This window comes from Scomber scombrus, chromosome 3 (genome assembly GCF_963691925.1).
Source record: "Scomber scombrus chromosome 3, fScoSco1.1, whole genome shotgun sequence".
NCBI classification, from domain to species: domain Eukaryota; kingdom Metazoa; phylum Chordata; class Actinopteri; order Scombriformes; family Scombridae; genus Scomber; species Scomber scombrus.
Window position 1 is genome coordinate 19782509 of NC_084972.1, and position 26156 is coordinate 19808664.

The 26156-nt window shown below is 39.8% G+C and overlaps 1 protein-coding gene across 2 annotated transcripts; it reads left to right on the forward strand.

Annotated features, from left to right (window-relative positions):
- Positions 1-413: 413 nt before the first annotated feature.
- rbm6 (RNA binding motif protein 6) lies at positions 414-15687 on the forward strand. 2 transcript variants are annotated; one of them, XM_062415394.1, is made up of 23 exons: positions 414-538; positions 1232-1304; positions 2443-3994; positions 4098-4187; positions 4328-4397; positions 5323-5396; positions 9451-9525; positions 10020-10311; positions 10452-10609; positions 10739-10839; positions 10924-10993; positions 11102-11177; positions 11286-11344; positions 11429-11549; positions 12576-12673; positions 13433-13783; positions 13874-14023; positions 14138-14203; positions 14288-14506; positions 14596-14670; positions 14759-14856; positions 14987-15038; positions 15127-15687. In XM_062415394.1, exons 2-23 carry the CDS (start codon positions 1252-1254, stop codon positions 15220-15222), a joined length of 3996 nt encoding a protein of 1331 aa, XP_062271378.1. In that variant the 5' UTR covers positions 414-538; positions 1232-1251; the 3' UTR covers positions 15223-15687. The 2 variants fall into 2 exon arrangements, with proteins under 2 accessions (XP_062271378.1, XP_062271379.1); XM_062415395.1 differs by having other exon boundaries at positions 11105-11177.
- The last annotated feature ends 10469 nt before the right edge of the window (positions 15688-26156 follow it).

Below are 26156 nucleotides of genomic sequence, written 5' to 3' on the forward strand. Positions count from 1 at the left end.
TCAAGACAATGAAGAATTGAGGAAGTGGCAATTGTAGAGATATGCACATTTGACATATTATTCAATTCATAGCCAAAGTATAGCCAATATTTATATTAACTGGCATATTATGGCCTCAAACACCTATAGGGACATAATAATACCTGACCTAGTTTGTCTCTGGTATGTAGGGGTTGATGGGATGAAGTTAGTATATTGTGCTGGCGGAAGCACTAGTTAATATTGAGAAAGCCATTCGGCTGAGCAGAATACTGTAGAATAATAAAACAGGGTGTCATGTGAGTGGTTTGTATCCTGGCCTTGGCCTGCAATATAACGCTTTTATTTAGTAACCGCTCGGTGGCAGCAACTTTTCCCATGGCTTGTAGTCTACCGGAAATTGAAGGAGGAGGAAGAAGTGGTGGTGGATCTGTGTCCGCTGCAGCAGCAGAAGAAAAATATTGGTCTCCATTTTTACATTAGCTTAGTCCATAGGAGCATCGACGGACTGTGCGACAGACCTCCGCAATATTAACACTAAGCTCGAAGAACAACCAAGGTGGGTACAGAAAATGATTGTCTACTTGGTAATGGTGAAGTAAATTGTCAGAGTAGTGTTCAGTTTTTCACAGGCTGTTGCTATATGCTGCTTAGCTGCAAGCTAACTTCAGAGAACCCGGCTTTCTAAACGTCAGTGTTAGCTATAGCTAAGTTAGCTCCGACAGCGTCACCGGGTGACTGCTCTTCTCGGTAAAGGTTACTTCTAATGGGCTTTAGCTGGCTATTTCAATCACCCTGTCGTTGCCACTATAATGTGGTCATTCATTTAAATGTCTGTGTTTACTTGCATTTAGTCATTTTCAACTCTTAACACTGTTTGTTTATGCTGTGGCGTAGATATGGAAGGCCTAGCTGTAATTAGCGGGCCATCTACTGTGCCCCATCGTTTGTGTGACCATCACACCACCCAGTGTAACTTGCCTCAGGTTTGACAAATGCAGCCATCTTCTAGGTAGCTTCACTGTATCACCGAAATAACACGGCAAACAACATAGAGACGACCAAACCACACACATTTTACTTTAGTATGCGGTCAAAGTCCCAATCATGACAGTCTTATTATTATTATTATTATTATTATTATTGAAATGCCTGCCATATTAAAGCCAACAGTGGTACATTAATCGAAATGTTATACAATGATGATTGAACATTTTTACAATTAACATTTTTATCTACACTTTCCTTCTAGATAAAGTACTGTCTACAAAAATGTGGGATGGACCAGGGCCAGGGCAAGGACCAAGAGGAGGACCACCCTTTCGGTAAACAAGCATCATTCACTCATAGATTTAAGACCATTTTCTACTTATTAGTAAGAGGTTTTTGGAGGGTTTTTTTTCTTCCCCCCAATAATGGCTGTTTGCCTGTATTGCAGTATGTTAGGTGTAAAATCTGCTAACACAGCACATATAGCTTTATACTGAATATTGTGGTATATGTAACATTTTGTGGAAAAGCTAGTGTGCGGACTGTTTTTAGACAAGATTACCAAAAATTGCTTGAATTAAATACCTGAAAAAAACCTTGTAACTATAGAGTTGCTCCCTTACACCGCATACTGACATACAGCGACGCGAGCGAGAAAAAGTGATTAAAATGCATGAGTTTTCAATCAGCCTTTCCTGACATGCTGCGAGCGACATCGCCCTGTCCAGCGATGACGCCCATCCCTCAAAAAAATCGCTCGCTCTGTCTCTATCAAACATTTCGCAGCCGTGTCCCACCCCTAAACACTTATTATTGGTTGAAATGTACACGCTGCTTCCTGTTGACAGCTAGCTAGCCCCTCAATAATTTGATTGGTTTGGAATATACTCGCGATAAAATCGTCACGCTGCATATCAGGACAGTTTCGCGCGAGATTTCGTCGCCGGTTCGCTCACTCGCTGTATGTCAAGATGCAGTGTAAAAGTCTTGCTCAGTGATTAGAAACATTTCTACACTGGCATGATGCAACATGAAATATTATATGTGAATATTTCTCTGTTTAAATGCATTTACAAATAAAAGAAATATGGCTGGGTATCGTTCAAAAAAATTTAGTACAACTCTTTAGTTTTATTTTTCAGCTCCTTGGCAGTTTCATTCTATAAAATGTATAAACTTATTTATTGATTAACAGTGCTAGCAGAAACCACTGTATGACAAAGAATTTTTCAATACTTAATAGTATCGAAGCAATTCTGTAGGTGTCATAGAAGTATTAATGTTCAGTACCCAGCCCCATTTCACAGTATTTATCATCATATTACCCAGCCCTAATGTATGTGCATATGGCCACTGGTTGAAAATGAACTTGATTTTTCTTCCCTTCATTGTTTTGTTGAAAGTTTTATTATTTGATTATGTGCATTCTGTAAATCAGTAGTCCAATTTTTAAAATATTGATATGCATTCCAGTGGTGATCATCGTGGAGAAACATTTGGGGGCAGAGATCGTCCCATGCCTGATTATAGAGGTAGAGAAGGGATGAATATGGGTCCAATGGGTCATATGGGGCCGAGACCTCTAGATGTACCACCTATGGATATGAGGAGGATGGATGGTCCACCGATGAGGGGGCGTGACATGGTCCCAAGGGATATGGACCCACGTGATATGCGTGGTAGAGAGCCGAACAGGGATTTCTTAAGACCTGGAGAAGAGCCAGACTTCAGTCTAAGAAGACAGTATGAAGTTTCCATTAGAGATAAATTGATGAATTCATCTGGTTTTCCGGGACCCGGCAGGAACTCTGGAGACATGGAAGGGAGAGGAATGCCACCACGGGAACCAAACAGCAGATTTATGGACATGAGAGATAGAGACACATTTCAATATGACATGCCACGGTTCGGCAATCCCAATATAGATGGAAGAAGAGGGTTTCCCATGGAGCGAAACGATGGATTTAGGGACATGCGAGATAGACCCCCAATGGGCATTGGTGACACTGATCGTTATGATATGGACGTACCTCCACGTGAAAGGAGAATGATGGATATTGACAGAAGGGGGGGACCACCTTTTAACCCCAGAGGAGGATTTGACTCTGATATGGATTTCAGAAATCGTCCTGGACCATCAGCTGAATTTAGAGGTAGGGAGCGCTCTCCCTTAAGGTTAGGAAACAGTGATGTCCCTCCAGTGGGCAGGGCGAGATCGGAAATGCCTCCCGATGTTAGTGGGCCCCAACGATCAGAGTTTATGGGTGCAAAAGACCCACTCAGGGAGAGAGATTATCCAGATGCAAGTAATAGCCCCCTTATGGATTATAGGAGTGGTGAAGAGATGACTCTTGCAGAAGAATGGAAGAACCGTCGAAAGGATAAGAACCCTTTCTTAAACATGAATGAAGGAGTGGGAGGTGTAACTGAACCCAGCTTTCCTGGAGGTTTTGGCAGAGATGTGAACGTAAGAGATCCACCACCATTTCAAGAAAGGGATAGGTCCTCTGCTGATTTCCCTGGGAAAGATGCCGGCTTTCCTCACAGTGACCACTTTGCAGCTATGAATCTACCACCAATTGGAGGCAAGGCTCCACAAGGCCGTCCACTCCCCGAAATAAGTCCCCTCACTGGCCCTCTTGGTAGAGAAAATGAGAGTAAACATTGGCTTGGAGAAAGGGACCCAAAGCACAGTCAGAATAAATCAAATCGAGATGAAAGGCCTCCTTACCATCAAGAGAAGAATCAACCCTCACATGAGACTCAAGAGCCAAATGATTGTTTTAAAGGACTGAAAGATATTCCACATAATCAAGGACCCGCCAGAAGTAAGATGGGGGCAGAACGTGATTTCCAAAGCAGCAACCCCGTACAGACAAGAGATCAAGACTACAGGGACATCGATTACAGAACAGGGTCTGGGAGAGGTTTTGATTACAAACGCGAGGAGCTTCAAGCGCCAGAGAAATTCATCAAAGAATCGAAACCAATCGCACCGTCAAAATTTAGTGAGTCTGGTTCTCAGGTATGTGTATTTTTTTTATCACCAGGATTTGTACAGAAATAATGCATTTTTGTGGTATTTTGATGTTTCAAAACTGGAATTTTAATCAAAATTTCTGTGAAAGGATCAAGATTATAGGAATGCAGCAGTGGAGGACAAAGCTTCCAATACAATATCCATAATTGGTATTCCAAAGACTGCAACAATGGAGCAGGTAATAATCAAACAAAAAAGCAACTCTGTGTTTTGTTGTATTGTTTACCAGAACATGGTTTTCTTGTTGTTGGTAGTGGTCATAGACAGCCATGGCTTAACTTTTAACAGGCTCATTTGTTTTGATATGTTCTTTTGCAGATTCTTGGTGCCTTTACAGTCCGTGATGGTGTGCCAATGCAGGGGATGAAAATCAAAAATGTTGTGCCAGGTAAGAAATAATTTTCTTTGTGGGACTGTTTGGGGCAGTCGATCGCCAACATGTCCCTCGACATTTCGCTCTTACGACATTCGAAAACCTTCGCATTCTTTCTTTTAATGCTTCTTGGTTGCTTTTGTTGTTCCTGCCCTGTGTGGACCTGCTCAGTAAAAAAAGAATTGGAGGGCGGGGGGAGGGATTTGTTATGCCATCCTTTTTCATGTCTGACGATCAACGGGTCATTGGCAGCAGTTTGAGGGTATAATATAGACAACTTTGGGGAGGTGTTGGTCACAAAAGATCAGTGATATTCACTGAATGTGTCCTTCAGAGACAATTTATCCAAGTTCTCTGACTGGGGGGTAGGGATGGGGTGTCAACAAACTGAAATGCAGACCGCCTTGTTAGTGCTTTGTTCTCCTTACTGATCCAAACATCTGCTTTACAGTGAAAGTTTTTCATAGTGGTTCGCTGTAGATATTGTTATACATCATGCCAAGCCTTTTTATGAAGATTATTTTTTGAAGGAATTTGTTTTGCACAAATATATCAAAATGACGTCACAGAATAAGTTGTAAGGTGGGTCTTTTGCATTTGATAAAAACATGAATATTACATTTTTCTGTTTCCATGGTGAAAACCATGCAGTCGTTCACTTTCACTGGTCTGGAATATCTCTGTTAAGGCTTGGTTTTATCAAAGCCTTTCATGGCAAAGTCTGATATGAGTTCAGTCATCAGAAGACAAATCAAAAATCAAACAAAAAAATGTATGTTTTCCTGAAAAGGTATGTATGTCAGTAAAGGTGTCAAATTTCGCTCGCAGAAAAATGCTCATTGATCTCGATGTATTCACGAACTGTCTTTTATGTTTTAGTGGGTGTCGTTACTGGAATTGACTAACAAAAACCCATCTGTATTTCAAATGCTGTCCCCAGGTTACAGCTACGATACCGCCTATGTGGAGTTTTTAAACCTCGAGGATGCAGTCCACTTCATGGAGTCCAACAAGGTGGCCTATCCTCGTCACTCTACGAAGGCCGCCTCTCCCATCAGGATTACGAGGGGTTGAGAGGGCATTTAGTAGATCGGGGAGGAAGAGAACTTGGGAGGGGTTTTTCTGCAATTTCAGTGAACTTGCTTTGGTTAAGGAAATGGAGATATCAGTTGTTGGCAGTTATTGATGCTAACATTTTAAACCATGACAGTTGGCCCTTCTTTCATATATAAAACATATATAAATAATAATCAGCAAAGCCATGACATTTAACCTGTTTACAAAAAACATTTACTTTACATTTTCTGTTTATGCATAGGTAGACAATGTTTTCTAGCCCGAAATGTTTAAGCCATTTTCACATTTTAACCCCAAACTGCTTAACTCTGGATTTAACCAGACAATACAGACGTTTGGAGAGAAAAAAAAGTAAGAAGATTTATAATTTTAGGGTGACTTAACAACGATAGTGACAGTGAAGCTTCTGCACTTAACCAGTATTTTGTTCATGTGTGATTAGGCTTTTAGGTTTCCTCTTTGCATTGTGACAAAAGTTCTTTTGTCATGGAAGCAACTGCAAATTTGTACAGTTTAGTGGGCATTCAAGACTGAAAACAGCCCTCTGTTAACACACAGAAGGGGCTGGTTGGTGAGGGCATGTTTTGTCAGGTACCGGTGACACATAAAATTGGGTTCCAGGAAGCCTAATTTGTGTAACAGCTCCGTAAGTTTAAGGGCTTATCAGAAAACTAAATACAGCACAGTGGTGCACTATCAAAGGATTTTACAGGTCTCAAAAGTTAACGACATGGCCATAAGCTGCTACAGTCAACACGTAAGAGGCAGTACCTTACTGGATGACAGTCTTGCGATCTGGCAAACGTTGAGTCAAGGTTTACCTTTTTTATGCAACAACCCTGAGTATTTTTGCCAGCGCCCTCTCGTTTCCGACCCTGCTGCATCGCCGGACCAGCCTCAATTAAATCAATGTGGGTGCTGTGCTTTTTCACTTAGGACTAAACTTGGTCTGAAACAGCCTTATCGCTGAAAACTGGTACATACAGTACAGGTTTTTGTTTGCCTCCTTCAGAAAAGAAAGTTGCGATTTTAGAGTAGAGCTTGGAAAAAATCTATTCAAATCTTAGGACAGGTAAAGCCTTGTAATGATCACAACATTTAGCCATGTATTGGTCTACTTTACTCTGAGGGTTTTTAGCTACACTAGCTGTGTGACTCTGGTTGGCCTTAACAATTACTTTCATCCAGACTGAATTATCTCGACAAGTATTGGGTGGGTTTTTGGATGGTTCTTTTGCACAGATATTTGTGACTTCCAGAGGATGAATCTTAATGACTTTGGTAATTCCCTGAAATTTGGTGTAGGTATTCATGGTTCCCAGTGGATGTATCGTAATAACTTGGATGGTCGGTCCTTCTTGTACCTCTTTTTTACACTATTTCTGTAGTGCAAGAAGCAGGTTGACAATTGTGGTTCCAAGTGAAATTTCTCAACAACTGTTGCATGGATTACCATGCAATTTGACAATAGTTGTCTTTGTGAACTTTGATTCCCTGACCATCTAGAGTTGTTTTTAATTTGTCCTGGACTTTGGATCTATTTTACGGTTTGTTTTTCTTTACAAAGAGCATTACAGAGCTGCTAGCATGGCTGTTGTCTCTTAGGGCATTTTCACACCTATAATTTGCTTGCTTTTGTCCAAATCAGTGGATGAGTTTCAAACTGACGAAAATGTATCAACTAAAGCCATATGGATGCTGTCACTCCGTTCATTGGTTAGAAATCTCATGGGGTTTGAGGGCAAAGAGAGGAGAGTTTGTTTTTCAGAAATGGTAGGCTACGACAACATTTATAAAGGACTTCATTTTCCTTCTCGCCTTTTGTAAAACAGGAAATAAAAAATGTATGAACAGTAGCACTTGGAGTTACAAAGATGTACTTGTTCCACACAAGAGGGTGCATTAGGCTTTATGTCAGCTATAAAGTGTACTACTGCACAGTACTGTTATTATTGAAAAAAACCTCTCACTCTTGCTGTCTCTCTTTCGCTCTCTCTGTCTCGCTCGCTCTCTCTCTCTCTCTCCCCTCTTCTCTCCTCTCCTCTCCTCTGTCACGCAGCAGCTACTTTTCAACTGTTTTCTCTTCATATTCTATTAATAAGGCAGAGCTACATAAAGTGCTTTGTAAATGGTGTATCTGCCATTTCTGACCACGACAACTTTTTTACATTTTTTTATTTATTTTTTCATGTTGGTGCCCCCCAGCACAGAAAATTGGCTGGCGTCCCTGGGCATACTTATGATATAAGAACAATCCAGCCCAGTGGTATGGGCCGTATACCAAGCAGGAATATACAAGCAGAATGGCACATTTGAATGCACTTCAAGGCAATGTCTAGAGAACAATGGGTTGCTTCATGTAATGTCAAGAAGACATGCTGCCCTCAGTGAGCTGCAGAGTAAAGAGCATAATGTACTGTGAAGCAACTGGACTGAGACTACCTCCTCAACAAGGTCTTGGTGTGGCTGTTTTGGTCTGCACCCAAGTGCGAATGCTGTGTTCACGTCTGCCCAAACAAACCGCACCAAAAGGGAAAATGAAACAAGAGTTCGATTAAACCGGACTAAAGAAGGCAGGTGTGAGATCACGCCTTCAGGTTTCAGTAGCGTTGTGGCTCAATTCTTTTGCCAGTTCAAGGCATTTCAAATTATTTGTGCCACCTCAGGAAGAGCATGTTCTCTTGATGATATTCTCTTGAACTCCTCGTCACAGAAGTTTGGCCACTGCTGAGCAATCCGTGCATCAAGATCTTAACAGTGGGGTGACATCAACACTGGTCAGGATCGTTGTGCTTTGATGATATTTAGGAAATTATGGTGAACCACTATATCTTGTGGTAAATGAGATTACTTGAATTGCTGCTGAAATGTGTAGGAGTTTGTTTGGCAATGTTATTCTAAAATTTTATTTATTCACTTTTGGCCTTTATTCAGTAGCATGTGGTAGCTCAGTATGAAAAATAAAAGATGCAGACGGTTGCATGGTCAATAAATGTAATGACGTCAAAGCTCCAAATAGCCACTTTAAAAAAAAAAAGAAAAAAAAAAGAAAGATAAGGATGAATTTTACTTTGTTTCATGGTGGTTTATGAATGGCTTTATAGTTTTATGAAAATGAGATTCACTCTGAAATTAACCAGTGTTAATCCGTCTTTGACATGCTAAACCTACATCAGAAAATATGGGTGTTATGGATGGACAGTGCTACCAATTTGCAAAGGACTTTTACACGTGTTGTGAGCCTCTCTTTGAAACAACTCATCTCTCTTTTACCAGTGCAGTTTAGTGAAAATACGGTATTTATAATGGCATAGTCTGGTTTGTACAGTTTACCTGCCGAGAATGTGGCTTTCACTTGGCTCTACAAAGTCCTGTTGATTTTTTTTTTGGATATTATTCTGTGATTTTTGAAAAAGAGTCAGATGTATTTGGAGTAGAGCTGAAATCATAGAATATTAATCAGCAACTATTTTGATTATTCTTGTTGTAGTCCTTTTTCAAGCAAATATGTAAAACTTGTTGTTCCAGCTTCTCAGTAAATGAGGATTTTCTGCTTTTCTTTGACTTATGTAATAGAAAACAGCATACTTTTGTGGTTTGAACTGTTGGACAGACTTGTCCAAGATGTCTCTTTGGGCTTAAGGAAATTGTTTTGGGCTTTTTTAATTTTCTTCCATTTTTCAGAAGATTTCTCTATTAAGTGATTAGAATATCCTGTAGATTAGTCGAGAACGAAAATAATTCCTAGTTGCAGTCCTAATTTGTAGTTCCCTTGAAACCATGTATTGTAGAATGGGGCAAATGGCCTGTATTAAGCATGATCCTGGATCTGGGCTTTGCACACCACTATAAGTATTTGCCCATTTTATCTTCAGCAATGAAGAAGAGGGCTAAACCTGCCAGAGTGCATGCTGGGTGTCACTGGTATTATTTTAGATATCAGTCACCTGTGAGGCACAATGCTGATTGATCTTTTCTGTTCTTCTTTCAGGGATCCCTAAAGGTTGGCACTAGAACCGTTTCCATGAGGTACTTCCAGCCAGATGAGCGTGAAAGAGACGTTCATGTGAGTGTAATGAGAGGAAATATTTCTTTTTTTCTTAATGGTTTACCATAAATAATAGCTAATCATACAATAATTATTTGGATTTCACAGCAATCCTTCAGTACAAGAACATAACCATACCATAATCACCATTAGCTCATAGTGTCTCCCTTAAACAGAAATACAATATTAGTTGTTGATTCATAAATTCTTATCGATTCTGCTTTCTTTCTGAACAAACAACACTAACAACTAAATGCTGATATACTGAGTTTGCATGAACATTAAACAGCAGCAAAAAACACAGTTAATAAAATATAATGTACTAGAAACAAAGGCTTTTTTCTAATAGTAGCCTGTCCTAGATAATGGCCCCTAGGTGGTGAAAATATAGGGCCTGGCCTCTATTTAATAATAAATGGTGTCCATTCACCATGCGTATATATACAGTACACCATATTGTTAACCTCACAATAGTAATTAAGTGTCCCTTCCTTCCTGTCTTTGTGTACTAGAAATCAGATCACAAACTACCTCAACTTCAGGAGCCCCAGTTGCCCAGACCTGATCAACCTCTAGAACAGTTGAAACCCAACCTGAATGGATCCAAACCAAAAGGCCTTATGGAGCCATTGTCCCACAGCCAGTGGCAGCGTAGCTCTGACCTGACTCCAGAGGCCTGGCAGCAGCAGGTGGACCAACAGCTCCAACAGCAAGAAACTGAGCAGCAAGCAGAGTCTTGGGGCAACCGTAACACTCCTCATCACAGTTCACACCAATCCGACTCCGTCTTTAAAGACAGTAAAAGTATGTTGGCTGATGCTGCTGTTTCATTTAACTTTGTAGGAATAATCCTTAGAAATTCATTGATATATTTGTTCATTCATGTGCTGTCATTACAAATAACTAAGTCAAGTTAACTGTTGTGAACTTTTTCATTGTGTCAGCCATGATAATAAAAAATGTGAAGCCGACCACCACAGTAGAGACTATTCTGAAAGCCTTGGATCCCTTTGCATATTTGGATGAGAGAAATGTCCGCCTAGTCAAGGCCAAGCCACCCGGAGCAAAGTGTTTCTGCTTTGTTGACATGGATTCCCATGAGGTATCTAAAATATTAATGAATCTAGTTTTCTGTTAATTATATTATTATGTCCTAGTAGAGTTTGTTAGTACATTTTTCTCTCCACTGTTTCCTGTTATTTTCCAGCACTTATTATGTCTTCTTTTGTAGCAAGTGACACGTCTGGTTGAGCTCCTCACTAAACCCAGACCCCTTTATATTGACGGAGTCAGAGTTTATGCTGAGGTCGCAAAACCCCTCAAGAATCAAAAGTAAGTCATGTAGCAAGTATTTCCTCATCAGCCAATGTCAAGTAGAGAATTGCTGCCTTCTGATGATTTTTCTGTCTTTTTCAGTTTCAGAAGAGATTTGGATAAACCAAACAGTTCTATCCTTGGCTATCCACCTGAGGCCAGCATAATGGGGGTAAGTTGTGGTATTTTTGTACTGTTTTACGGAATTGTTTTAAGAAAAAAAATAAGTGGATGATCAGAGCTCTCAGATGACCTGTGCTTTTTGTCCGTGGCATTTTAGCAGCAGCAGTATGCACAACCACCACCATACTTGCAAGGTCTGCCACCACCCATCGGTGCTCCTCCTGTAATGCAAGGTGGGACTTCGTCAGACACACATCCTAATATCTTTATCCCTGTGTATTGTTCAGTATTGCTAGACTTGGACGAAAAGTGGTTGTAATTAGTCTCATTTTTGTGACCAGGTAATTTGATGATTGGTAGCACTAATCCATCTCTGCCATCAGACCCCAGCATTAGCCAGGTAGGTTGCAAAGCAAAAAGAAAAGGCTTGGCTATCTTGTCTCAAAGCTGGGAAGATAACTACATTTCCTGTAACACCTCATAGGGAATTGGCTATGGTGAGACTCCGACTTTGGATCCGTCATATCAGGCCGTTGGAACTCCCATGCCCCCAGACTCAACTGGGATGCCAGCCATTGCAGACGGATCACAGACCTTCATGCTAGGTAAGAAACAGACTAAGCATTCAAATTCAGTAAAGTGTTAGGTCATCCTCTGTCAGTATTGGTACAGTAAATTATAAGCAAATTACAGGAAAATGAATCCAGTGTAGCCCTGTGTTTTGTATTACAAGTAGTTAAAGGTGTGACAAACAACTGTGGGATTTCTGCACTTTTATTCATCTCAATCTAATATTTTAGCAAAATAAGACCTCCTTTTGTCATCTTTCAGTTCCTTTTTTCCCAACCTATTTTAGAATGTCAACTGTAATTGTAAATGGTCACTATTTCAAATTATTATACTTTTTCAAATTATCTAGACTAAGATTTTACCCTTAGTTTTTATTACCTACTTTAAAAGATCTGTTCTTTTAAAGTCTGTGTAAAGTCAATTCATTGATTTACTTCTAAACACATTATACATGTTGGAAAATGGTTACAGAAAACATGTGAAAAGGCTGATAACTATGCAGTACTGAATTGTGGAGATGGAGCCTTAAACTGTTTCTCAACCTCTCATTTTTCCTGATTTTCTGAGCCTGCAAAAAACGGAGCACTGTGGCGTACCCGCATGACCGTGGCCCCTCCCCTACTATATAAGACCGAGAGTACGCTCTCCTCAGTGGTTAACCTGCCTAGTGGCGAGTTATTTTTACTACATCTAACACTACTACTACTACTACAGTCTACAGTTTGCCAGTTAGCTGAGTTAGCAGCTGAGTTAGCAGCAGAAAGCTCTCAGACGTAGCGTGATGTTTCAGGTAGCGGTGGTGATTTTGATTGACAGGTGACACTTGGTAGGGGGCAGGGTTTCAGCGAATTCAGCGACACGCCCACAGCGTTTGGGAGCAGAGACAGAGGTTGATCTTTACAAAACTTTGAAGCCTAATTTCATATATTTTGCGATTTCTTGAATCATTCAAATTTGGCAGGGTGGTTAACAACACTTTTCTGTGAAAACTCAGAACACATATTTATTCTAACTTTACACAGACTTTAATATCTTCAATTCATTTGCTATTATACCTAAAGGCTCTGAGACTCCAGACGTGTCCAACTACCTGTATGATGCCACATCAGGCTTCTACTACGATCCTGAGACAACGCTGTACTATGACCCAAGCTCCAGAGTGAGTATACAGGATACCCCTGTGATCTAGTGCATTCTCTGGTCTATAATTAGATAAAAGAGAGGCTGTGGAGCAAAATTGTTGTACTATTATATATCCAGAGTTATATTCTTCTATGTTATATGCTGTGGTCAATAACCTACAAGAAAATAATTACTACTATTACTAACTACTGTTATTACTGTACATCCAATGCTCATATGCCAAAAGTAGTCTGTCATCTAGTAAAACAAATATATTCATGGACCAACATTAATCTTATTGTCTGACTAATACGAAGAAGGATTGATCTTGCAATTTGCAAACTGTCTTGTCAGATGTGGGATCATGTTTTAAATGTTTTTTTGTAAGGGCCATTTTTGACAGTTGACTTTGTGATTTTACCCACTGTTAAAACATACACCCCAGTATCTCCCCGTATTATTTTGGTACCAAGGTTACTTCTTTCTGCTGGGACAGTTGTCATAGTTCAAATAAATATGATTTACTGTCTGGAGGGCAGGGATTTTGTCTGGTTAAGTTAAGTAGTCGCTGTGTACATGGATAATAGAAGAGGTGTTGTGAATATGATTTGTAAGATTTCTAAGTCACTAATCTAAAAGACAGCATTTACAGTTAAAGCTCATTCATGCACTTCAGGTAGTCGGGGGCCAATAAAATGTGAGGATAGTCCTCAGCTGATTGCCACCACATATGTATTTCAAATGGATGACTTTAGTTGGCATTAAGTTTCTCTTTTTCCTATCATTTTGTGTTTAGTACTTCTACAACGCTCAAACCCAAGAGTACTTGTACTGGGATGCAGTGTCAAAGACCTACATCCCAGTGCAAGGAGGGAACCCTGCAGAGACCCAATCTCTTCCGATGACTGCAGAAGACCAGGCCATTCTTTCTAACCCAGCAGCAGATGCTCCTCTGGAAATGAAGAAACCATCAATGCCTCCGCACAACACTGAAACTCCGGAACCAGTTCCTGCTTCTTCTGCCAGCTCTGCTCCAGAGTCTGTCCCGTGTGATACAGGGAATCCTGAAAAGAAAGAAGATGAAGACGCTAGTAAAAAGGACAAAGACAACAAGGAGGAGAAGCCAAGAAGTCTCGCTGCTGTCAAGGTAGGGCTTCTTTTACAGTGTCAGTGCACATGATTTGTAATACATATGTATAAAGGGAATGTAGTAAATGCATTTTTTTGCTATATGCAGATCATGAAAGATATGGAGCGCTGGGCAAAGATCCAGAATCGTCAAAAGGAAAGCATCCGCTCCCCATCACCATTGCTGAAGACTGGAGTGGATGATGACAGAAGGCAATCTAAGTCAGCTGATGCTGGTTTCACCATTTTTGAGAGGAAGGTTAGGAATCCACCTTCAGCAACCATACATCTATTTTTTCACCATGGAGTTTCTGTTCTGCTGTTCTGCAGTCTTTTAATTATTTTTGGTCCTATTCTTTGTCTACGTCCACAGATCTCAGGTGGAGATGATCTGTTTAAGAAGCCCCTTGCTCCCGCTAAGAAAGATGAAAAGTCAAAGGTAAGAACTAACGTTCAGTCCACTCTGCATGCCTCATAATCTAAATGCATGGCATTTTTAATATTTGTCTGGTTTACATCCCAGCGTCCAATGGGCTCCCTGGGTCTACTGGCATCAGACTATGCAGCTGGAAGTGACGAAGAGGTGGAAGAGGATAAGGAGGACGCAGCAAAGGGCAGTCAAGCAGAAGACAAGGAAGACAAGCTGACAGATTGGAAGAAGATGGCTTGTCTGCTGTGTAGGAGACAGTTCCCCAACAAGGATGCTCTGATCCGCCACCAACAGCTTTCAGACCTGCACAAAGTACTGCCTGTTAATATCTGTATGAAATATAGTTGACAGTGACCCTATAGACATAGCCTCTAATACTTGATGTATTATTGTGTCAACAGCAAAATATGGAGATTCACCTTAAGATCAAGAGGTCAAAGAAGGAGCTAGAGGCACTTGAGAATCAGGAAAAAGAAGTAAGTGAAATTAATTGGGTGGGGAAATATGCTGCACAGTGTATCATGTTGTCTGTTGATTTCTAATGGTGCCGTTTGTTATTCACAGCTCAGTGCCAAAGACGTTACCAGGTCACCAGAACAGAAAAGGAAAAAACACCATCACCAACAACCACAGCATCATAATACATGGGCTGGAAGTTCCAGGTAGGAGCACTTAAACAGAATGTTTTACTGAAATGGTAAAAAAAAAAAGAAAACAAAGTGGCATTTAATGGGTTTTATTTTGGATATTTTGTTATAGATTCTACCTAATTGCTTTTTTCTCCATGCTCAGGGAGATGAATAAAGTTAGTGAGAGGCCTGGTTTAGGAGCAGAACCTGTCCCGGTAGGTGTGATGCTTTACTTTATTATTAAATTTCACGAGTTGTTTATTTTTAATTTATAAAACTTTTCATTACACCTTTTCTCTTTAGAAGAGGAAGAAGAAAGAACCTGTCGTTTGGGACCACGCCACCTACAAACAAGCAGTGCGCAAGGCCATGTTTGCACGGTTTAAAGAACTTGAGTGATCTGATCTGAACACATCCTCACTTCATGTGAGTTAATCGGACATGCTTTCCCGCCTTGGCATGAGGAATCCCTTTCACTGGCTTTATGTTCTCTGCCTTGGACATTATTACACTTTGGAGTCGCAGTTCTCTACACTGAAATGAGGTGAAATATAATGTGGACTAAAAGCCACATTACATGGCCACAGTGGAGCTACAAGTCAAAAACAGGAACTATTTGATGTCCTCAACGACGGATGTTGTATAGAAAAGTGTTCCTTCATCATGTTAATTTGAATATTTTTTGCCAGTGTTTTATGTGTGGTCTGTGTACAATTGTGAAATGTGTCCAGATTGTCTTTATGAAATGATACTGTCACACTGATCACTGTTAACTTTTGTTTCAAAACTAAAATATTTTTTACACTTTCATTTTGAATTGATATTGTATGTACACATTTTTTAATTAAAAAAAAGCGATCTAAGCTTTCTGCTTCAAAAGTGTTTGTTTTCCTTGTAGACTCCAAAAATAATCCCTCTCAATCATCACTTGACCCACTAGAAGTGTGTGCTGGTGCATTCATCTTGCCCTCTGCCTGTATTTTCTTACCATTTTTCTGTGCTTGGGATATTCCTCGGGATCAGCCTTTGGGTAGTGAGTGTGTAGCCTCCAGGCAATAACCACATGTATGGTATGAGGTCGGGACTCATAAACTGTGTCACAATTCAGGGGCTGCATCCTTCGAAGGATGCATTTGAAGGCCGATTATGTCACAACGCCGCTCGAAGACTCCCAATTTGAAGGCTCCTTCTAATGCAGCCTACAAAATTCTTTTCCCTCTTTTTGGAGGACGTACCGCTACTATCCTTCGCTGCCTCCAATATCCACAGATCCTTTGCGCACCGCTGCTCAGTCCTGAAAAAAAAAACGGAGCCACTTCTCTTCCTCCCGAACAAAAAAAAATCTAAAATTGCTCTGGCTCCATCATCATTTTTAAACTTTCTTTCTACTCTTTCACTTTGTTCTTTCTCTTACTTTTGTGGGCCTGTGCTTCAGAAATTGTAATGTAACGGTAAGGGCGGGAATACCTGGTGACGCAACCAGGAAATCCTCCAAAGGCTAGACCGTCTCATTTAACAACGGTTGATGCATCCTTCGGAGGTCCCTCGGAAGGAGTTGCCTTCAGAGGCCGCAAAGGCCGCGTCCTTCGAAGGATGCAGCCCCTGAATTGGGACACAGCTATAGTGTACCTGCCAGGTTACATTGCTGTCTCCATCTTTCTCTGCTAAAGAGCTGCTGATCTGTGTGTCTGCTTGACTGAGGGCAGGGCAGAGAGGCCACAGTGGACAGGGTGACGCTCTGCATCCACACGTAATCTGGCAATGCTGCACCTTCTTGCAGAGTTGTTGGTGCATTTATTTGTGCTTTAGAACGTAACCGCTGTCAAACAATCAGTAACCTTTTATTTCTTTGATTCACTGCTTTGTTTTTACCAGTGGCACTCACTCTTCATTCACTAGGTCATTTGACCACCACTTCTCTCTCTCTGTAGGGCCAACTTTGATTGCTGGTCTTACAAATGCCAACCAACAAATCCTGCATAGTATACCTTTAATTCTGCTATTGACAGTGATAGTCACAGTGCATACATGTCATGTCCATGTCCACTAGGGGGCAGCAGGGTCCCATGGTTTTTTGTGTGCCGATGTAAACCATTACCCCTTCACAGACAACATTGAAGTGTCTGAGCAAGTTTGCAGTCAGATATTCTTTATTCATTTTATCTATTTACCATGCTAAAGAAAAGTGGATGTATACATGCACAGTTTGTTCAGTTGTCAGTAGATGCAGCTTTAATGTTCCCCAGTTGTACAAGGTAAGAGTTAGAACATGAAGCTTCCCCTCTGACCTTTACGCATTTGAAGGAACCAGCCTTCACCCTACTTATGGCTGTGGTTCAATGAATTGTAGAGGGTTTAGTGTGCTGACATAGTAGCTCCTCTGAGAGCAGTAACAAGAACACTGGGGAACTGCAGTCAATGACAAACAGCAGTGGCACTGACTGAGCTGGGAGGAAGCCAGCACCTTTTCATTTGTGCTAGAGCAATCATGCATCCTACTGTGTGTTTACTTTTGGCGAGTAACCAAAACAGACACTGCATAAAAAAATATTTAGGCCTGAACAGCTCACTTTGCAGATACTTAGTTTGTATTTTGTTTCCATGTCTCCTAGGGTTGGTTTCCAGACAGTGACTCAAGGTGAACATCACTTTTTGAGAGTCTCTGACAGTAGATGGAGTCTCTCTGTCTGATGAGACATGTCAACATGGTAACAAAACGCCATAATTCAATCAGTGTAAATCATGTTTTGTGGCTTGGCAACAAAAAACAAAAGCGCAATTTTAAAAAACATAGTGATTATCTCAGGTTCTGATGAAACCCTGACACATTAACTTGCCGTGGCTTTTTTTCATTTGTAATATCTACCTCAGAATAGAATAGAAAGCCTTTATTGTCTTTGTACAAGAATATCCAACACAATTTGGAGTGCTACATCTGAGACCAAGTGCTCAGTGGTCAATAACAAACAAAAAGATAAAAAGAAAAAAAAACCCAATAGGACAGACAATATAAACAATCTCACAAGGGGGAATAAATAGTAGAAATACAAAATGGTGTAAAAAATAAATAGTATTGCACTTACGTAGGCTGAATATTGCACTTAAGATTGAAGGTTTATCCCAACACTCTACTCCATTTGCTTAGGAAGAAAGCCATTAGGGCTGAATTGGACAAATGGTAGGACTGGAAGTGAAACCACCAGTCTGTGGATGTAAAGGTGGTAAGGATTCAAAGAAACTATCTAATCTTCAACCTCTTTGTTCGAGCTTGCTCTCTCTGAATCACATTCTGTAAATTTGCCACCATACTTCAACACACCCTTCCCTCAGGCTACATCATTTTTGTATTGAGTTCAAGCTTGAGCTCAGCTGTTTTTCTACTTTGGTATCTTGATTTATTATGAATCTAGTTTAAAGACACTCGTAAAGATTTTTTTTACAACTTTTCACCTATTAACTTTAAATGTGAAAGTTAATATGTGATGTCACATGATATTCTTGCTCAGATACATGGTTCAAACCACACAGATTATAGCAAACTCTAAACATCTTTTTACTGCAATAAACTGCACTATCTTGATAAACAAACAATGGAGCAGATTTTGTGATACTAAAACGAAAATAGTATGTTCACTGCCACACATAAGGAAATGTGTACACATTTGTCTTTAAAGCATTTTAGGGGTCACTCCATTTCTGTGTGTCCTTGGAATAATGGACTGCTTGCATGGCTGCTGAAATCAAAGGTATCATCACATCTTTAGATGTTGGAAGGTCGTCAAATTACTTCCATATTTTTGGTGACTTTTTTTCCTCTATCCTGCTGCTATGTTGAAATGATCACTTCATTTCAGGCCACTAAATCCTGTGGCAATCAAATTAATACATTTTTCAATGCAACAGACTTAGACCCAGTATCTGTGTATTTGCATATAAATGGAGTATTTATCACCAAGATCCACATGGACTTAGGTTTCATGTACATCTCTGACTTACTCCATAACCTAGACTTCAACTTCAATAAATGGTCTGATCATATCAGAATAAAATACAAATAAGATTCAAATGTAGGGTGGACTGCTGATTTTCAGGTCTTTGCTAATACCTAGGACAAAGTAACACCCAGATCCTATAAAATAAAAATGTGCAGGTTGGTCTTAGCATTTTTAGCATTTGTACAAACACATCAAACAAAGTCACTGTTTGAGGGATTAAACTCCATTTTCCCCCTCAAATGGGAGAAGGAGAACATTTAGAGGAGGTATCTCTGACTATTTTCTATTATTTTATGTGGACTAATTTTCATTCCTCTTCTCTCTACTCTGTCACAAGATCCCAAAGACATACCCCAGCTCCTGGTGACAGATGTGGCATGAAAATTAATGTGCCTTAGTCTGTGGGGATGAGAGGCCAAACAAGAGAGGTAGAGCACAGAGAACTGCTGTGTGAGTATCCCCTGAGTGTGTGAGGGAGAGCTTTCAGGCAGCATGAATGGCAGGAGAGGTGGACAGGGGGGCCAATTATCCCTGTTGGACGGCTCTTAGCAGGTGGAGCAGCAGTCTGGGGACGAGACTGAAGAAGAACAGTCAGCAGGACTCTCAGATGTTGAGATGAGCTGTTAGTCGACAGGGGTGAGAAGAGAAGTGATAAGCATCATTGTTTATTGCTTTTAAAGGAAGTCTGATAACAAACTTGATGCAGATGCAGACAAAGATGCTTTAAATGGTGAAAAAGCATTAAAAATTGTGTTAGATTTGTGTACACATAGAACATTTTAAACAAACACCAACTGACAGGCAGTTGACCAGATACCAGCTAGTTTTCCCTCTTAAAGAAACCTCTGAAAGGGCTGATTTATGTATGAAATCAAATCCATGTTTTATTAAAGATGAAATGGATTATTTTTCAATATGCCGACATGTGTGTGGTTATCTCAAATCTCCTCTTTGTCCGTTATGACAAATGATCAAAAACATACCCCGTGTAGCATGACTTCCCTTAAGGAGTAGCATGTGTTTGTGGTCACCCCATGCAAACAAAGAGACTGTAGCATCACAAAGAGACTGTAGCATCACAAGCTCGTAGGAAAATCATGCTTGTCTGAACAATTTCACCATATGGCTTATCCTTTTAAGTGCAAGTTGAAAAATGATGTCTGTTATTGATTGCTTATCTGTAACATCATCTTGAAAATGTCTTCATGATTGCCAGGCATGGGACATGCTTTTGAGCACAGTTTATGTTCATAAAAGTTGGACTATTGCTTGTAGCAGGACCAATTCTACGGGCAGACCTGTCACTGAGAACATTATAGACATTGAAAACATTTGGAAATGATGTCATGGTTCTGCAGTCCAGCACTGACTGAGCAATGACAGGAGTGATCGCAGGAAAGTAATAAAACAGCAAGTTGGAATGTTTCCCTCTGTTCTTGCTCTCTTTTCTGAATCTGAAAAGAAAGTTTATACCACATTTTGGATAATTTACAGTTATCTCACTTTATCATTCAGATTAGTTTTGGGTAATTATGATTCACAACATAGAAAACTTTGTGCAATTTGCCATCCTGCAAAAACAGTCTCTGTGAAAGCTGTCAGATTTATGAAGCTATTCAGGCTTTTGTGACTCAAAAAGATAAATCTTATTGTACTGTAACTCTCCTGCCATAAAGCTGAAAGTTATGTTCCACATCATTTTTATATCAGCCACCAAGAAGCTTGGCAGTTGCTTTGAATTTTCTGGGAATCATTATTATCTTCTCACAGATGCAACATGTTCTCTTTGCACTACTTGACAAATTGTAGGAAAAAGTATGTTTTTCTTTTTTTTAACATGGTTTTCATCAGTTTACAATATTTGGTAAGGCTTTTGATTATGGCCCACAATTTACAACATACGTGTTCCCAATTTACAGTGTTTTTAGAAAAAAAAAAAAAAATTATGTACCATATGCTCACCCCCCCCCCCCCGCCCCCCCCCCCCGTAATATTAGGTAATGTTAGTTAAAAATACCTACACTATAAATTCTTTCTAAATTCACAGATAATTTCCTAACTTCACATCTTGTTCTGTGAGCCTATGAGTACATATCAGTACTGTACTGTTACACCATTACTACAAAATAAATACACTGTGGTATGTGGTATATAAAATGGTTACAATTAGGCTTCACATTACAAAATGTGATCTTTTTTAGATTTTTTATTCCAGAAATACCATAACCACTGAAATCTTTCAAAGCTTCTATCACTTGCTAAGTTTTCCCATTAAGAATTAAAAGATCATACATTTCTGAAACTACAATGTAATATTCAATTGGACAGATTGGGAGAAACTCAAAGGCTTTAATCAGAAACAGAGCAAGGTGTAATTGTGCATCACAAGGCAATGGAAATTTGTCCTTGATGTGGCACTACATAGACAGCATTATGATATCATTGGTCACAAATATTGTGTATGCATCAGTGTAAAAACATCACAGAGTTTATGTATTTTCCATCATCTGTATCTTGACCCTTTCACCAGACACAAACAAGAAACATGAATATTCATGCTAATTGTGTTGGGATAGGGACCAGGAGGATTTCTTTGCTATAAAGTCAAATGTGTATAATAAGCATTGTTTTTGCCCGTAGGCAGCAGCATAATCCCACTGCAACAAAGGCAATAAAAGGTAAGTTAGTGTTGCCAGGTTACAGTACACAGTATTTCACATTCAGTGTGTCCTTCAGGAGCTAAATCCTCCAAAAAGGGTCCCAAAGGCCAGGTCAACCCCCTGCCTACTCCTCAAATGAGGCAGTCTAGTCATATATACCCCAAATTATTAGAGCATTTGCAGTTGTCTTCTTTTCAAGACGAATACGTATTCAGACGACCAACGAACAGCTAGTTCTAGCTGTAAATGCATTAATTGAGAACAATTTTCTACCAACATTTTGAAAAACACTGAAAATTGCCTGCAGCAAATTCAATAGATTATCCTGGGAAACAGCAGAGGCATGTTACTGTTGAGGTTTTCATATGTAATGTGTGTGTTTTCAAAACCCAAATAAAAAAAGGAAAACTATCCACATAGTGAGACACCACTGGGGGTTAGTAAGAAAATCATTTAGATGACCTGACCCTGAAGTGTGCTTTTCCTCATAATCAGATTCTGTTGGACTAATAAGATTTCTCATGGTCATGGAGTTCAAGCACTCAGATATTTAGATTTAGAATAGTTGTATATTATTAATGGCCTTTTTAAATTTTAATGTAATATAAGGTTGGGTGAGCATAGGGCTAAGGGACTGTAAGGTTGAGGGAAGAAACAATAATATACTGCATCAATATTAGCAGAAGGGAATGAAGTTTACACAATTTATAATAACTAACATATTCGGGTAGCGTATCTGTTTGGTCAGAGGGAAGTTGTATAATTATTTTGGCTTTTTCTTTCTATGATTTTTTCATTTTGTTAGAAATACCTGGAAGTAATGTTGGTAACATTTTGCAGTTGTAATGATAACCCACGGGAATATGTTTGATGGCTTTAACATCATGGCCATATGGACGAAATATTCAGGTCAATTCCCTGCCTCAGTTTACAACCATCGTTGCAATCCCCCATCATTGCTATAATGTGCATTACAATATCACCTCTGAGCATCCATTTTAATACCATATTTGCATCATCTCCTCCTTGGTCCTGGATTCTTTTCTCTTGGTTATTTATTCATCCAGTTTCATCCTCAGCAGTCGCATCACTGTACATTAATCATCTTGTCCTAGATGTTAAAAACATTTTAAAAACATTAAAATTCTGAGTTTAAGTTTTTATGTTGTGATGTCATGCCACAGTAGAGGAGTTGTTTTAGCTCATTGCAGACAGAAAAAAGATGAATCTGTGTTCAAGACAGGCAGGATGTACATCTGGCAGCGTGAACACACTGATTTAAAGGTATGGTGGTAGAGCAGCCTCACGTTTCCTGCCCTGGCTCTCTAGTACTTTCCTTTCCTGCCTTGAAATTCACAAACACAACCTCCCCAAGATATTTCTGGAAACTTACAAGCGAGAATGATCATCCCCCTGCTGCTGTTGTACCTGTATTACTCAAGATTTGACAAACACTTTACACGGCAAGTATGCATTGCAACAGCTGGAACACAGATTCCGCTTACAGTCCCCTGACGAAAGAAACATGCCTCTGCTTTTCATCCTTTTTACTGAGCAATACCTTTGTAGCCGGGCCCCGTGCACCAAATCAGAGGGTGCTGAAAGGTGCTTGCAACACCAGCTTTTTACCCCGATACAAAAGCTCTCCTTTACTTGGTCCTCCGACTGTGTGAGGAACAAGAGAACACATGGCTAGTTTCATCGGCAGTAGGTTTACATTAGTTTTCCTCAGCTGATAAACCTATCAGCACAGTGTTGGAAAACAGATGAAGATGTAGTGTTGCTGCCTTTCCTCATTCACCCAACATTACAACTTGATCCCCTCGAAACTGGCTTAAGGATATTTTCATTGCAGTTTTTTTTTTACTTTTCTTTTTTTTTTATAAATACGGCGGCATTGTTGTAACACAATCACCTGCACTGTAGCCAATTCCTGGAGTGAAAATGATTGTACAAATTATTCATTTTCCTGGAGGCACAAACCAGTACAGTGACAACATTAACAGCCATATCACGATTGTCAGCTTTGAGGGATTATAGCAATCTGTAATGTTGCCTGCACTCGTACACAAATGAGAATGGAAACGGCTGGTGGGAAACATGCAAATGTTATCGTCTACAATCTGAGCTCAGAAATTCTCATTCACTTGTCTTGATATTCATTGTGATAGGTAAGTCCCCATTTGTGCTTATCTATGTAATGGGGTTTGAAAACCAGGGTAGATTTAATGTTTATGTCTGAACGTGAGGGACATATCTGGACTACATTTGTTGCTCTATTAGCAGTGAGAAGCTACCAATTGCACTTTTAAATTGACATTCATGAAATACTCTATAGGAGTCAATTGAAGGAAATGCTACGCTATAGCAAAGTCAGCCTATACATTGGAAAGACGTAGAAGTCTTTGTGTCTTGTTATTGTCATTTGTCTTCAGCTGAAGTGCTTGAGCCTCTGTGGATGACAAATGGAGACACTTTTTCTTTTTTAGCAACTTCAGCAAGCACATTACAAAGGACATAAAACTCCAAAATATGTCAGATAAAATGCCTCAACCTCTAAGATTGTCAAAGGACATTTAAACAGCATCTTAGTAGCTCTGTGTTCAAAATGATTTAATCTTCCTGTCTTTTATTTCCCTTGCTCTGTTACTCATGTAAGTGCCTTGTAACACATATAGTGATAGCTGAGAAAGCCTCAACCTGAGACACTTTTACCTCCCAGGAGAGAGTGCCGACAACAACACAGTCATTTGGGGAAGTCAGCCCCTGAATGTCGCATTGGTATGAAAGCAAAGAGAGAAGTGCTGTAAGGTGTGTGTCATAATGGGTAGCCTGTTCAGTCTCGCATGTGGCAGAGCATCTGCATGTATGTATGCAGTGGTATAGTTTCTTGTGATTTTCCCATGTTCAGGAGACAATTCCCATTGTCTGGCTTTTTTGAAAAACCTTTTGTCAATCTGTAATGAACCTGCAATTTACATAAGAAGTCCAACTGGTTAAAAGCACAGTTTAAATCTTGCATGTGTCGATTTAAATTTGTATCAGTTTTTTAAGTTTCTGAGATCATCAGAAAAAAAGGAAAACTGAATTAATACAGCTGAATTAGTTAATTTAAATGTTATTCGTCTTTATTAATAGTTAACCAGTCTCCATTGTACCAGTCTCCAAAGACATTGTGCTATTGTCTTTTAAGTATGGCAGCATGTCATCATACACACACATTAACAAAAACAAAACAAAAAGTTCCACTCAAGCACAACACAGAGCACTTCAATGCAGACATTAAAGAGGACTGTAGCTTTAAAACACACCAGGAGCATGCAAGTTATGTTGACGCTGCCCTCTATAACTCTGTTTCAATGCAAACACCAACATCTGAAAATATCTGATAACAGAATTGGGAAGACTGCACAAAAATGTGTGAGGGAGACACAAGTAGAAACAGGTAGGCATCTGGCAAAGAAATAGTGAAAGTAAGGGTTTTGTGGTTGGAGTGATATGCAGCCCAACCTGTGGTATGTACCTGTGGTGTGTGCGACCAATATTTTCTCTTCAAGTTCTGGCAATCTGGATTCAATTACTGAGTCACACCAAAGTCAGACTTTTTGCTACAGAAAGAGGAAAAAAGACTTAGTAAGAATGGGGTGATATTGTGACAAAATGGGAACATATTATCTTCTTCTACAATGTCTGACAATGATCAATTAATCAGTCATCACAAGTTTTAATAGTTTATTTTCATCAGTAGTCAATAAAGTGCTGCTCACCGACAGTAAACTTTAGCCATCTGTTGCTTGCCCTCCTCTCTGTCCTTGAATATCTTTGCTCACAATGTTGGCATCCAGATTTGTGTAAGTGCACTTAGAGCTTCTTTCAACTTGTTTCTGTCCTGTTACATCTGATGACTGCTTTTTACCTTTGAAATCCCAGACTTTTTCAAAGCCTTTTCCAGTTCTATCACTCACTAATTAGTGTCAACACACGGACTCTTGCCTCTCATCCCTCCACATGTTCTTTTAAGCTCTCTTCTACTTGTCAAATTGGTGAATCTCTTCACTTTGAAATGTCACAAAGCAGAAATGAAAGACAGGGTGTCTGTAGAGCTGGTGAATTGAGTCTGCTAACTTCAATCCAAACAGGAGCTGCCACCATGCCCACACCACGGTGGTCCTATCAGAGCCTACATGGCCTCTACCTGTAAAGAGCTTTGAGAGCCCTGAACAGTGCATGATTACTGTGAGCAAGGCCTAACGGATGGCTTGACAGTGCATAGGCAGGAGTGGTGATGAGGACTGCCATTTCCCCATGTCTGCTACTGTGGTCTTTTTAGGAAGCATAACCAGTACAATACAGTGATCAATGATGTGGCTGTAATTGGTAATCTTGTTGGACAATTTTTCATATCAAATCTGATGTCCAAAATCGTATGTATGATTGTGCCAATTTCATGCACACAGAAAATACAAATCCCAGTAAACTGTAAAACAGAGGGTGCATTCATCATATCATGTGTGGAAATCTGTTTAAAAAAGTTCAGATCTGGACTGTTATGATTGCACTATGATTATATTAAGATATGGGATTAGTCTCCCTCTGTGCACAAGCTGATGCTGATTGTTGCTAGTTTTCTTCATGAATCAATAGTAGGTGGTACTCTGATGTACTGATACATGCAGCT

Coding starts and splice junctions, on each gene's coding strand:
- rbm6 (XM_062415394.1), top strand. CDS start 1,252: ATGTGGGATGGACCAGGGCCAGGGCAAGGACCAAGAGGAGGACCACCC. Junction 10,312..10,451: donor CGTCTTTAAAGACAGTAAAA/GTATGTTGGCTG, acceptor TCATTGTGTCAG/CCATGATAATAAAAAATGTG. Junction 11,550..12,575: donor ATCACAGACCTTCATGCTAG/GTAAGAAACAGA, acceptor TTATACCTAAAG/GCTCTGAGACTCCAGACGTG.